Genomic DNA, 15,532 nt, shown 5'->3' on the forward strand with positions numbered 1-15,532 from the left:
GTTGACCCTCTGCCCTGTTGCCGTTCTCCCCCCCCCCCCCCCCCCCCCCCCCCGCCGCAGGCGCCGCAAACCATCAGGCGCAGCCGCAGAGAGGGGGGAATCAGGCACAACACTCCTCAGGTGCACTCGCCTTGGCCACGCCCCCTAAAGGCGACCGGAGGCGCTTCAAAAAGGCGCTGCATCTCCTGCATCGCAGGACGCGCGCGGGGCGGAGCCCGGGCAGAGGGCGGGCCATCTGCGGCCGTCCTAGGCCGGACGAGGCTGGGCTGGGGCACACCTCTTGGCCCCACAACATCGCCCGGACTGTAATAGTAAGAGACTTTGTCTACTGTTTGATCTTTTGTATATAACAGTACCCCAGCTCTAACTATATTGGAAGCCATATATTATCGGAACTGCTGGATTTAGTCATGCCCAAGGGACACACCAATAGTAGGAACTCATTGGCGGGTGGGAATATCAGAGGAACAATCGATCAGTTCCTAACAAAAGTAGTAAATAAATTAGATCATGACATAGCAGCTGTAGAACAGCGTTTGTCTATAGAACTTCATTCAAACAAACGCTCCTCCTTGGGTTCTATTCAATCTGCAATATCCCCCCCCCCAACTTATCCATTGGAACTAATCAGTTACACGACCCAGGTATCCCTTTGCTATTACAGGACCGTTCTGATTCTATGCAAACCTCCAAGGGGGAAGATATCGATATAATCAACTTGGACTTTTCCCCTGACACTAGCCAGGGAGAGTCTCTCTCTCTGTTGCCTAGTAATTCTAGCAGAAAGGAAGAGACCAATCAGGCGTCGCTCTTACACTCAGATCAAGGGGCTACACGACACAGTAAGAGGGGAGGGGCATGCCATTCAGATATACGACCAAAGACATCAAAACCTCTTAAAACTCACATTAAGAAACAAGCACCCAATGGAGAAAAACAGTGTCCATAAGGTATCTCCCCCCATAACTTCCTCAAATGAAGGCACATTAGAAAGTATAGAACACATTTTTTAAATCCCTGCTGTTACCACTCATAGAAAGAGTCAGGAGGTTGGGCGATCAAATGTCCTCAATACTGGATATTACTCATTCCAACAGCAAGACTTTGAAAAAACTGGTACCACAGCATCCAACTAAAGTGCATGAAAAATTGCCGCCTGTACAAACCAACAATACCAGGGAAGCTACAGTACAAATAGTAGAGGCATCACAAATGCCTGCAAGCATAGAAGATGCCTCTAAGCCACCCAGGGACCTGGGAATTCGGGGGCCTACAAATATCCCCAAAATTAGTAACGCACCAAAACCGAGGGCTTCTGCCCCAGCTACTGATACACACAGAATGGGGCAACACATAGATCTACCACCTGAGGCAGCCCCCTACGTCATCGTGCTCACTGGGGTACCAGAACTGGGAGAAAAGAGGTAGGAAAACTACAGAGCTCTCAAAAACAAAGCAATCTACTGGTTAGTTAAAAACAGACCACTGCCCCCCAATATTAACGGGGATATTGCCTTTGTGAGAAGATTATCATGGGTGGGTTCTAGACCTAAAGCCATTCACGGGGACGTTGTGGTTATCAATTTTAGAGACTGGAGGGTAGTTACCCATATAATCGACTGGTATTTGGAAAGAGGGGAGGACGGCATATCAACTCGCGACTCAAGCTATTTTTACCCCTCACATCTAATGGCCCCCTCAAACCAACCTGGCCCCAATGACATACGAGATTCTCTAGATTCGAACATCGCAATAAAAATCGTAGACTGCCCCAATCTAGATCCTTTTTTCCCAGGGTCCCCTCATTCCAATCACATTCAAACACTTTTAGACCATTACTCACCCATCAGGGCAGATATCACCAGGCAACATTTAATCCACACTGGTCAATCCCCTTAGGAAACTTCTACGAACCTCTAGGAAGTTTAGATGACCAAGACTGACAGAAGACGTTTCCCAATGTGGGAATGGAGCATAGCATAGGATAAATGGTCCCTGTATATCAGCCTAACATACACAATAACCCACCTCTAGATAGTGGGCAGATTGAAAATACAGACAAGAAAGTGCAGGCCTATTAGATCACCTGTCAAATAGGGACCAGTCAATGCCCCCTCGGACTTCAACCGACGAATTGAACATCACGCGGGGGAAGTCATTCCATCTAGTCAGAGCTCGGTCGTCAGAACAATGAGTAAAAATAACACCTCCAAGCTAGTCAAACCTACCCATCATAATATATACTGGAACGTTGCAGGTCTAGCTAACAGAGTCTCTCAGAATCTATGGCTTGACTTAGTCGCCAATTATAATATTCTCTGTTTTCAGGAAACTTGGGCTCTAGATGAAGTCCATTTACTAGGTTTTCAGACCTTTCACACACCAGCACAACAAACTACTCAGGGAAGAAACAAGGGAGGCCTATGCACCTATGTTTCAACTACAGGCGGGCTTAAAGTACATAGCAATTCGTCCACCGAATACTATCAGATTTTAACATTCAAATGGGTTAACCCCAAGAATATGATCTTAATTAATTTTTATAATAACGCCCCTATATATACCCTGGACAAGGTCATCAACAAACTGATGCATAGTATTACCACCACTATGGACCAGACAGGAGGGGAGCTGTTATTGATATGGGTAGGTGACTTCAATAGCACCGTCTGTCCTAATTCCTCCAAAGGCTTGTGCGGCCTAGCGAGCACCAGGACGACAATCCCACCCACTTCATTCACTCCACATCGGGTGACATATTTAATAAAATGATGTTTCATTTTAATTTATCTTATATTAATAAGTTATGCCCCCCAAATGCTCATTTTCAGCCAAACTTCCATGGAAAGGGTTGTAACTCTACAATAGATTTTACTCTTATCAAAAACTCACGCCCGGACAGTGACATCCTGGGAAACTTTGGACACTGTTTATGGAGATCATTATCCAATTTCCTTTTCCCTAAAACTAGCGGGGCAAGCCCAAATGCGGGGGGAGAAATTCCTATATCAAGCAGAAATTAATTTAGGGCGTAAAAACGGATATTCCGTTAAATGGAATAAAGCGGACCCAGAGAAGTTACTAACAAACTTAGTAGTGAACACCAGGGAAGAAATCCATACTTGTCTGTCTCTCACAGAAACTCCTGCAAAAATTCTGGGATCTTTTCTAAAAATCCAAATAGAATTAAAAAACCTCCTGACTAGGGAACTTCGCTCGGTGCCTAATCGACCAAAGGGCTGGCTCGACAACACTTGTACCAAAGCACTCAAAACTTTAAAAAAGGCACTGTGTACTTCTCTGAGATCTAAGATTGAGATCCGCCTAGCCAGAAAGTTATATACTAGGGCAGTCAAAACTAGGAAACAAGCCTTGAAAATTGAGTCATGGACAAATTTGATCAATGCCTCAAAAAAACGGGACATGACCGCCTTTTCGAAGGCTGTAAACGCCCCCCATTTGCAGAACAAACAGACAGATACACTAGACATTGCCATTAATGGCGAAACCTGGGTACAACACTTCAAAGGTCTCTACGATAAAGCAAATTCTCCCGCTTTTGCACCCCTCACATTAGTACCATCAGCTGAGGATTGTGATACCCCCACCACGGCTGTATTCCCCTTGGGCATAACTTTTACCTGCGACAAGGTCACTGTCGCAATTAAACAAAGTTCTTCAGGTAAAGCTCCGGGCCCGGATGGGGTCCCAATAGACGTTTTCAAATCGAAAATTGATCTCTGGGCCCCCATCTTAGTTAATGTCCTGAATAGCTCTAATTCCTATGGTTCTATCTCTACTTGGACCGAAGCAATAGTCATTCCTATCAGCCAATTTCCCTTCTCGATGCCTTGATGAAGGTAGCAGGTCGCATAATTTTAAATCGAATACAAACTTGGGTGGAGGAGGGTGACATAATTTCTGACCTCCAGTTCGGATTCAGAACTGGAAAAGGCACAGTCGAACAGGGATAAAATCTGGCCCTGCTCATATCAAAGTACACTCAGGCCAAGAAGGGTAACCTCTATATTACCTTTGTTGACCTGAGTTCAGCCTTCGACTGCATTGACCACAATCATTTGTGGACCACGCTTTCTGATATGGGCATAGACGAACAAATTCTTACCTTTACAAGGACTTATATAGAGATGCAGGAGCCAGGGTAAGGTACGGCACCCATGGCGAATGTTCAGACAGGTTCCCTATTAGGAGGGGTGTGAGACAGGGGTGCATATTAGCACCCCTGTTATTCACCCTATACATAAACTCCATAGGCGCGTGTCTGAAAGAGCCACAGTTTGATTATCCAGCGATTAGTGGGCAGCCGGTGCCAATACTTCTCTATGGAGACGACGCTGCCATTATGTCCCGCACCAAGGTAGGCCTACAGAGGGCCGTACTGAAGTTTTCAAACTACATGCAAGATAAGGGCCTAAGGATAAATTTTATGAAAACTTTTACTATGGCCTGTGGATACGGTCCCAAGAAAGTACGCTGTTCAATATTTCTTGAGGGGAGGAGGATCGAGACCATCGACCACTTCTCCTATCTGGGAATAAATTTCGACAGGAGAGGCAATTGCCATCCGCCATGAAAGCAAGAAATTTAGCGTTTTCCCGCCCTGTTGGCGCCTTGAAAAACTTCGCGGCCAAAGTAGGAGATAGACCCGCGAAGGAACTGATTATAATTTATAAGGCCAAATGCATTTCTACAGCAGTTTACGGGGCAGGCATCTGGGGAATAGATAATTCATCGCTGATCCAACTAACTGAGAATCAATTCCTCAGATACCTGCTCGGGCCCCAAAATCCTCAGCAACCTACCTCACACACATTGAGCTTGGCCTACCGTACATCTTAGATGCCATAAAGATAGCGCCCATATTATTATGGCACAAGGTGTGGGTTACCCCGGAGACCTCTTTAAATCGCAATTTAATATTAGACTGTTTGACCCTAGACGGAGCAAATTACATTAAATGGTTGTCATATGTCAAAAATTTGATGACTGAGATTGTCCACCCAGAGTACTTTACGAGCCCTTCTAGTATGGAGACGGTAACGAGAAAAACACTGAAAAAATGGCCCTGGATTACCTGGACAATAATAGATGGGATAAGGAAAAAAGTAAAAACTCAGTCTTGGACTACCAGCTAATCACCGTCAATAAAGGACTTCAATCGTACCTTACAAGTGACCTTAACTGTTACTCAAGAATGTTACTGACCCGTTTTAGGTTTGGTACTTTCTTTCGTTTAATTACTCTCCCAGTTTGTAATATCTGGTCAAGGGAGAAACTTATTTGCCCATTTGATGAAATCTCCGCCCAATCAAATATACATTGTATCTTTTTTTGTAAATTTTATTCAGTTCCTGGGGCGGCCTTACTGAAACCAATCTTGAGGGCATGGGGCCTCCGTACATGTAAATCTGCCCTCATTAGATTGCAACAGATAGAAAATGCCACTGTAATACAAGCTGTATCGAGTTTTTTTAAAATATTGATTAAATTCAGGAACTCTATGTAATGAACTTTGTAAATTGACTGTATTTTAGATTCCCTTTTAACTAAATTCTCGGCACTACTAGATTTTAATGCTGGTGTTTGTATAATTCTTGCTTATCTTTTATGCTGTATCTTATGTGATATCAAGTTTTTAATTGTATGCTTTTATGATTTCAAATATGAATTTTGAATAAAGCTTTTTGAAAAAGTTGGATGGCTAGAATATTTCCCATGGAGACTAAACTACAGTTTACACAACTTGCAAAGCCTATTCCTCTTTGTTCTGAAGAGCCACTTTGTTGTACACGCTCTATGGTCTTTGTGTTGGGTAATGTCATTAAAATAAAGTGTAACAGCATGCACCATGAATTTGTTACAATTTGAAAGGATAAAGATTACTAAATGACCCATTATACGTTGTACCCCTCGCAACCTATTCACCCAGCAAATTTCACCCTTCCCTCATTGGACACGTCTCGTGCATGCACATCATTTTTGCTAGGCCGATCTGAATTAAATGGAGCTCTAGCCACAGAAAGGATTATGTAGCCATGACAATACACAAGGAAGGTGAAGTGTACGGTCATAAAGTTGCATTAACTTGAATTCTGTAATGCCCCCTGCGCCTTCCAAGCTGCCCTACTTTCCAGGAGTCTTGCTACTCGACAATGTTTAGACGAACCCAGCTGTACCTGAAGTAAACTTTGCAAGAGCACCACACACAGTGTGCTACTCATCCTCATGCAGTAATGCATCTGTTTTAATCTAAGAAAGTGTGAAAAAATTGTTAGGGGAGGAAATAAAACTATATTTTCTAAATGATTTTTCTAAATGCAATCTTTCTTTCAGCCAAGAACTTTTCTACCAGATATTTATTTATGACTTTGGGAACTTTGGAATTTTAAGATTATCTGTAAGTATGTTTATTAATACATTTATTTTACTTTTACAGAGATGTGTTTATTGTGTATTTATTGGGCGTTCCGTTTGTGGCCAGTCATTGTTTTTCAGGGCAGATTGTGCCTATTTCATAGTAAATCATAATCTTGCAAAAACATGTCCACCTGGATCAAGCTTATTAAAATGAAGTGCAGAAAAAAATAAGTGTTAAGTCCTAGTTGATTCTGTTAACAACTCCGTTTTAAAGAGAGTAAGGCGTATGGGGCAGTCATTGGGGGAAACGGAGGTATGTGGGGTCTCTCCATGTTTATAGAACTAGTAGGAGCACAGAACTGTATCCTTGTGTTCTGCTGTGGTCAGCCTGTGTAATAAAATATCAAGGCAACTTTCTTTTATGTTATTGCATTTTTTGGGTGTATAGGCAACAAACATTTTTTATTCAGCACGTATCCACTTTTTCATTGTAAACAAAATGTAGTTTTGCACCCGAAAAACTAAAAGTCTTCCCAAATGAAGTAGTGAATCTTTGGGAAGAAATGTAAAACAAGCATTGACAAAGTCGGTAGATCTGGTATAAAAGTGAAAGTGTGGATTGACCCTGGTCCAGTCCCACTTAAAATACTATCGTGGAATTTGGCAGGACTGCCCAGTAAACTGACCTGTCCTGACTGGGGCTCCTTTGTGGATGAAAGCGATGCCTGCCTCTTGCAGGAGACATGGGCTCGTACTGAGCTACACCGGACAGGTTTTGCCACATTTTATGTCCCGGCGGTATGGGGAGGGAAAGGACGCCCGTCCAGGGGCCTTACAATTTGGGTTGGCACCCACTTGGGCTGCACAATCAAATCCCTAAACACTCATTCCAAAGGCATCCAATGTGTGGTTCTTACCTGGCCTAACATGTTCAAACTTGCACTGATTAATGTTTATTCCCGCCTTGTAAGTCCAGCCAGTGAGTCTAGTACCATCGAGGACCTATCCCTCTTTATCCCAACAATCCCGACTGGTACCCTCTTGCTGGTGGGCGGTGATTTTAACTGCCACTACGAACCCCTTAAGGGCCTAAATGACGAAGCTCTAACTGCAGAGGACGAGCACTGGTCTAAACCTGTAATTCAGGCTCTCGCCCCCAAGGCATGGTCGCCGCTAACTATTCAAATTACGGCACTCACTCTCAATCACTCTTTACGAGCCTGCAACGGCCGAACTCCTTCCGACATCCCAGCCAAATGTACTTATAACAAACCAGGACAAATTTCTCTTCTTGATTACATTCTGGCTGAGACAAGGCTTTGGCCACTGGTCACTGATTTTAATGTTGTTACAAGAGCAGACTGTGACCACAATGCCCTTATCCTAAAACTGGGTCTACCCTATAGAAGTAGGAGTGATGCTCTATCCTCTGATGGTAATGATGGTAATCTCACCCTCTCGAATGACAGGCGTAGAGTTAGTTGGCACAAATTAGTGGGACATCCGGAACAACTAGGGAAACTTTATAATTCAATAATCCCCTTGCTCAGCGAGATTGCAACGCTAATTAGCCAACCTCTACCCCATGACTATCTATCCAAACTGGAGATACTAAATGAGGGCGTCTTGCTAAACCTGGCTGAGCTACTTAACCCTCGGGTGTCGGGGAGGGTAAAAAGAGCACCCCACTCCTCGTGGTTCAATTCAGCATGCAGGAAGGCTAAAAAAGAGCTACTGCAGGCCATAAAAGACAATGATAGAGCTGCAACCAAAACTAGGAGGGTGCACTACAAACGGCGGACTAATTGCGCCATGAAAATGGTCCAGCTTATCGCTGGCGCTTGAAACCAAAGACTCCCGTAAATTTTGGACTATAATTAATAATGGTAGTAGTGAGCCAAAAGCAACAATTGAATCGAACATAGCCCCAGAAGTTTGGGAAGGTCACTATCGGGCTCTATATTCCACCGAGGGTCCTACTGACCACACCCAGGACTCTGCCGACCAGGCTGCACTAACATCGCAGCCTGAGGTGATCGAATTCACGGTGCCGGAAGTATGTAATGCCATCTCCAAACTTGCCTCCGGCAAAGCCCCAGGTCTGAACAAACTTCCGGGGGATCTTTTCAGGCAGGAACCTAAAGTCTGGGGTCCATACTTCCAGATTTTGTTCAATGCAATTCTGAGAGGCATGACGGTTCCTTGTACTTGGTTGGGCGCAGAGATAGTGCCCATATTTAAAAAGGGCTCTCCTCTGCTGCCATCCAACTACAGACCGATCAGCCTCATTGACATCCCCCAGAAGATTTTTGCTAGACTTATTCTGGATCGGTTGCAGAACTGGATAAAGGCGTTTGCAATTCTTAGTCCCTACCAGGCGGGGTTTAGAAAGAATACCTCCTCTGTGGACCACATTTTTCATCTACAACTCCTATATTGGAAAACAGTGACAATAGAGGGTGGCAGCCTCTATATGGTATTCGTTGACCTTCGCTCCGCCTTTGACCTTGTTCCCAGGGGCAAACTCTGGGCTGTCCTCCTGGACCTTGGCATCCCCATGCACCTTTTGTCTGTTTTGATGAGGCTGCATGAGGCCAACTTTGGCCAAGTCAGATGTGGGATAAATGGCACACTTTCATCTAGATTCCCTGTTGACAGGGGGGTAAGGCAGGGATGTGTGCTTGCACCAACCCTGTTCTGCCTCTACATCAACGGAGTAATCAAGCATCTTAATGGAGTCCCTCATAACGATGCCCCAAAGTTGGCAGGTACCAGGGTCCCTGAAATTATGTTCGCCGACGACACCATTTTGTTGTCTAAAACCCCCATGGGGGTACAGAGAATATTGGACCGCTTTCAGGAATTCTGCACTATCCGAGGTTTGGAGATCAACTCTTTAAAAACGAAATTTATGATCTTCAACCCCCGAGAACTACCCGGCCAAATCATAGTTAGGAGCTGCACTCTTAGAAAGGGTAACTACTTTTGACTACCTCGGGGTCACAATTAATGAAAATCTTACGTGGGGCCCCCAGCAGATTAAGTCACAGCTAAAATTGGCCCAACTCTTGGGTGGAATCCTTAAACTATCTAACAAGTCCACAATCAAACCCCTGCGACCCCCTTTGGAGGCCTATAAGGCGCAAGCAAGGGGGGCTATCATGTACGGCGGCGAACTCTGGGGCTATTCCGTCAGGTCCGAAATCATTAGGACAGAAAATACATTTTTAAGAGGGCTACTAGCACTACCGTTAAGCACCCTACTTTTTCCCCTAAGGTGTGACTTGGGAATCAGACCGATCAATGAAGAGCTAGCACTAAAACCCCTCAGATTTTGGCGCAGGCTTTGGGTCACCCTGGAGCTGTTACAATATAGAGAAGAACTTAAGGAGATTCTGTCCTTTACTGGATTGGGGAATATTCCCTGGCTTGTTTACATAAGAAATGTACTAACAAGGTTAGATATCTTTGATCTATGGTCTGACCCAGACCGGGGCTGCAAAGAACTTTCGCGCACCCAACTCATGAACATATTTCGTGCCGATAGGCTTAATGCTGCACAACGCAATCCCCTAACTGGCTCTACAACAGCCTCTTTCCTGCTGGTCAAAGACTTTTATCTATTTGAGAAATTCTTAGATGACATTTATCCTCTTTTAGCAAAAAAACTATATGTTCAGTGGAGGCACGGTGTTTTGCCACTGCGAGCCGTCACCAGCAGTTGGTCACTTTCTGCCCCGAGAAATTGTCCAGCGTGTAAATATGACTCTGAAACTGAACTGCACATGCTGTTCTTTTGCCCAGGTTATTACAAGGCTAGGAAGCATTGGCTTGTTTCTTTATGCAAAAACCTAGGTTTCCGCCAATGCATGCTGGCATTTAGAATATTAAAAAGTGACACAACTGGTCCGATTGTATTTGCCGTTTCAAAATTTCTGGCTGCCATGTGGCACAAGCGTAGGTCACTAATCGCACAAACCTAAGCATGCTCTTCCAGCCCATGGCTATACATTGTCCTTTTTTACATGTTCTTAAATTGTTACATGAAACTTATTTATTGTTTTAACAATTTTAACCTTGTTTCAGATCTATGAAATCTGACCAATTGACTTTGTGGTAAAATTTTGCTGAAATTGTTTTTTCTATAATGAATTTATACTGTCATCTATTTTGTATTGTTTTTATACATCATTGTTCTCTTTTATGGCATACCGCCGAAATAAAGATCACTGAAATGAAAATGATTGTGTAGTTGTGTAGTGGACGAGTGCATTAGTACGGGAGTTATGAGCTGGTGGGTGTATGACACAGGAGTAAGTGCATGGCTGTGTGCCATTAACTAGGAACTTGTTGAGTTGCTCGCAGTGGACAGCAGGCGACTCCAGGATCTCGGCCCTGATCTGCAGTTGAGGATGCGCTGCCACAGTCGGCAAAGTAGAGGTTTCCCATCCGCGTGGAGTGGCCCTCTTGTGCAGAGTGAGAGAGGTAGGGCGTGACGTTGACCTGTTGCCCAGAGCAAGCCCTTGATCTCTTTGACGCTTCTTCCGTGGCTTCAGTCAGTACTGTACTTGATTTATTTTAATGTCTGTGCTCATTATTAAAGGAAAATGCCATAAATCATGCGAACTGATGCATCCAACTAGAGCTGGTCTTTGCTAACATAGCGCCTGGCTGTGGGTGGAGAGAAATATGGCGCTCTTGGTGATGGTGGTGATTTAAACGAGGCCGCTTTGGGGTGCTTTTGTTGTTCTCATGTCAGTACCTGGATAAGCAGGGGCTAGCCCCTGAACTCAAACCCCCCCGGTCCTCCCCCAGCTCACCTAAGTCACTGATACTTTAGCTGCCTCGCAGATGATGGTTTTGTTGATGTGTGCCAACAGGGGTGAGAGGGTGAAGGCAGGGCAAGGAAAGGGGCTAAAAAGGTGTTACAAATAACGCCCACAGTGTGATCATGAAGGGCTAAAACCTATGTAAACTGAAAACTCAGGCAGAAATGAACAGGCGGTGACAAGGCTACAGCAAGAGGAGAAGGGCTCTACTGTTAACATTACTTATCCTTCCTTCAGAATAGATCTCAAAGATTTTTGCTCAGCCAGACACTATCCACATTATGTCCTAATGTGATCGGAGTCACAAGGATCTACACTATCTCCCTCACTCTTCAACCTGTATGTTGAACCACTGACAGAAATTTTCAGAGACGCAAACATATCTTATCATATGTACGCAGACGACACACAGATATACATCAAGATCGCTTCTCTGGAAGAGATCATGGCAATGAACGAGGCCTTAAAAATGTCATTAAACTGGTTGACCAGCAATCATCTGAAGCTAAATGCACAAAAAACGGAGTTCCTTTTAATCTTTCCACCTAAGAACCACATGGAAGTGAAAGTATGGGCTAAATTGATCACAGCCCTAAACTGCACTCCTACTCTAGTGGACTCTGCAAAATCATTAGGAATCACTTTAGACAAGAACCTTGACATGAGAATGCATATCAAATCTATGGCAAAAAATGCACGCTTCCACCTGAACTATATTAGAAAAGTGAAACCATTCATCTCTGCGGCTGATCTCAAAATGGCAGTACAATCCTTAGTTATCTCAAGGATTGAATATGGATGTACCACTTTAGCAGGTCTACCAAAAATTTCCACAGCACCCCTAAAAGCATGTCTCAATACTGCTGCAAGGCTCATCACCGGAGCTAGGAAATTCGATCATATCACACCACACCTGAAATTTTTAAACTGGCTACCATACGAAGCAAGAATCCAATTTAAAATAGCATGTATCACACACAAAGCGCTTCACTTCAAAACACCAAGATACCTGGCTCAGAAAATAGAGCTATCTGGAGGAGACAGACCGGCCAGGAGAGCCAATGAACTGCTGCTGAAACCACCCATCTTCCGGAAGAAGAAAACGTACAACAGAGCTTTTTCAGGGGCAGCGCCTAGAATCTGGAACTTGCTCCCACCAAATGTTAGGAAAATTACTAACACGGCAACATTCAAGAGGGAAATTAAGATTTTCCTAATGAATACGTTTCTCACTTAGGCAAGAAGGGACATCACCACCGCTGCGACAATGTGAGGCCAAAGCAGAACTACTAAGGGAAGTAAATAGAAAGCCTCTAATTGCACTGGGAATAACCTAGAGGCGATATACTTACCCAGAACCTGAAGGGAAAATGCACAGATAAAGACTAGTGGTCCTATTGTTTTTATACTACAATTTACAGTACTGTAAGCAATATGAATAGCATGTATGATAACTTAAGAAGAACACAGCTCAAATGATGTTGGAATTTGCACATGCCGATGGCAAGTGGTAGGTTAATATACTACGCCATTGTACTTGTTAGGAGAAAAGGCTGTACAATCGTATACTTAACCACCACATATCAGTAGGAATCGTTTTTCTACATCACTATATACCTTCCTACCTCATTCTCTAAATGTTTATGATATGCAAGATGTAGCCCTAAACCACTTATTGTATTGTATGATATTTGTATTTGTATCTGTGAAGCGCTCTGATACCCAAGGGTCACGTTCGCGCTATACAAAACTTTCTAAATAAATAAATTACTGCACACAGCTCCCCGCGTCCCTCAGAAAAGTGGCGCCCTGGCCCAGCTCGCCCTGGCTAAAGGCGGCCCTGCTTCCAACACCGAATGGCTTCTCTGCGGGATGACTCAAAGCCTGAATTACACTTCCAGGAAAGCAGTAGCTGAAGGGGACTCAGGGCCGGCTCTAAGGCGCTGCAACCAGTGCCACCGCACCGGGTGCTGACTTCGCACAGGGGCGCAAAAGCACCTGCTGCCGCGTTCCTGGCCTCTAGCAGTGTTCAGGCAGCAATTAAAATGTCAATAAAACTCCGGTGATTTATGTTCTTCCAGGCGAGATCGGAGTTTTGTCTAATAGAAGTTTTGACTCGAGGAAGTTGTTATTCTTGGTTAGGTAGTGCAGAGGGTTGATATGCCTGCTGCACAGAACATGTACCGTGCGGATCACAAAGTGAATGTAACGTAAAGAGGTCAGTGGGTTACTGCGTTTGTCAGAGACTTCCTTTTGTTAGTTGCAGTTTACAGTGAGCTAATAACTGTCATCAAAGAACTGCTGGCAAACTTCAAGGTATAGATTAGAACATATGGGTTTTTCCCCCAGACTTTCATTATACTAATATTACGAAAATGGTTCACTTGGGTACAAATCTGTTGTTGTCATTAAAGAGAACCCCAATCCATTGTGTTACATTTTAAATGCAGAGTTTGTGCTTCTCCAGACCAAGTACTCTTCAACTATACTGCCTACCAATATGGATGACGTGAATTCACCCCTTGCTATCCTTTGTCTTATGTTACATGTCCTATACATTGATTTGCACACCTATGATTGATAGTCTGTGTTATGTACAGTGCTCTGACACCCTTCACTTTTATGAGTGACGCTATAAAATGTATTAAATGCATCTGAGAGAGAGTGGTTATGGAGACTGTTAAAGGTAGTGGGGAGGGAATCTGTGGCGGAGGTGGTCATTGGGAGGGGTGCCAAAAAACATTGTCGCACTGGCCGCCACCAGTGCTAAAGCCAGCCCTGAGGGGACTGACGCATTGCCCTTCTGTGTTCGCTGTTCTTTGCACAGATCCAAAACGTGAATGATCCAAATCTCTTCTCTGATTATATTATTATTTCTTTTTCACTACTTTAGCGCTTGCAGACCGCTAAAGTTGTCTTTCCGCTAGACCTAAATAAATTTGTTTTGGTCACTTTACTATGAGATGAGGGTCTGAGAGACTTCCGGTCCAAAATGGGTCTATGCTTTTATTCATATTTTTGGGGGCGTTTTCTGCATTGGATCCTGGGGTTGTTAGAAGCTGAGGTATCCACGTTTATGCTTTAGATCACTCTCTCAGGTTATTCTGGCAATCTTTTATGCAAAAACTGCAGCCTACCCGTCCCAGCAAGGACCAGACCGTTTAAAGGTGGAAAGGCTTGAGAACTCTGTATAGCTCTATTAGGATCTGGAATGACTAAGGGCTTAGATAGATTCAGCTAAACCCAGGTAAACTACCACATGCCTAGCCAGCACTAGCCACATTCCCTCACTCGTACCCAATGAAATTCACATCAGCAATTTAAAACTGTCACTTACTGCTTACCAGTGGTTCTACTCCCCCAGACTGTCCTGCATCAAAATACTCCCCTTTTCCGATGAAGAGAGAAACAGGCCTTCAATGCAGGTGGTGAGCACCATCACTCACACCATGCTCCTTTGCATAAGTTGGAAGAATGGATATGCTTGAAGAAACAATCAAGCTAAGTCAGCAAAATGGCGCTAAGCAGATTCCCCATATGCCCCCTCTAGAAAGGCAAGTACACAATAACATGACTTTGATTCATGTTTCTGATCTTGACGAATTCTCTTATCTAGTGGGATTCTAACATTCTCTTCAGTGGTCCTCTGTTAATTCAGTTTTTTTCTTACACTTTTCAGTGGTCAAGATGATGTAGTGCGAGACAAAACTTATAATTAAGTGAATAATAAACATCATGCACAGCAATATTTCTGCTACATAATAGACCTGTAATTCCATAGATTCCTAATTTTTTAAGTATCCTCAGGCATCACACTCGATCTGAATTGTATGCCTCAGAACATCCCTAAGTGTGACCAAGCAGTGTTGACCTTTGAATCACCAACTGGAAGTGACATCATTGGTTAAAGTTACCAGCAGCTGTGGTTGACATCAGTTTTTTTTCCAGGCACTTGGCGCCAGAACACTCCAGAACATTTCTGCGCTTTGATTTTTCTCCAAAATTGATAGTTGTCCCATTCTTTTATTAAAGATTAGCAGGTCCCATCCAAGTTCCCTGGGGGTTCAAGGCCTGAGAGAGCTGTAGAAGGCTCCTATCTCGGACCGGCCTAAGGACCCTACATCCTTATGTGAACTCAGAGGTAGGCATCCTTCATGAAATAACTGGAGCAGGCACTTTCCAAAAGAGAAATTTCCAGAAGTATATTTACTTGCCGCTGAAGAAGTAATATGCAGTGTTGATGAAATCATGAACATGTAGTTTTTGACCATGGAAAAACAAATCAAATCTCCTTACTAAGATATGAGCTTGTTGTCCACTAGCAA

General features: G+C 43.9%; 1 protein-coding gene across 1 annotated transcript in view; it reads left to right on the forward strand.

The window, feature by feature from the left end:
- The window catches only part of MLH1 (mutL homolog 1), a 373,421-nt gene that overhangs the window by 312,507 nt on the left and 45,382 nt on the right, over positions 1 to 15,532 (forward strand). Inside the window, exon 15 of the mRNA XM_086967291.1 lies at positions 6,355 to 6,418. Coding sequence (XP_086823417.1) covers positions 6,355 to 6,418 — 64 coding nt within the window. The remainder of the gene's footprint in view (positions 1 to 6,354; positions 6,419 to 15,532) is intronic.

This window comes from Lissotriton vulgaris, chromosome 4_1 (assembly GCF_964263255.1).
Source record: "Lissotriton vulgaris chromosome 4_1, aLisVul1.2, whole genome shotgun sequence".
Taxonomy (NCBI): domain Eukaryota; kingdom Metazoa; phylum Chordata; class Amphibia; order Caudata; family Salamandridae; genus Lissotriton; species Lissotriton vulgaris.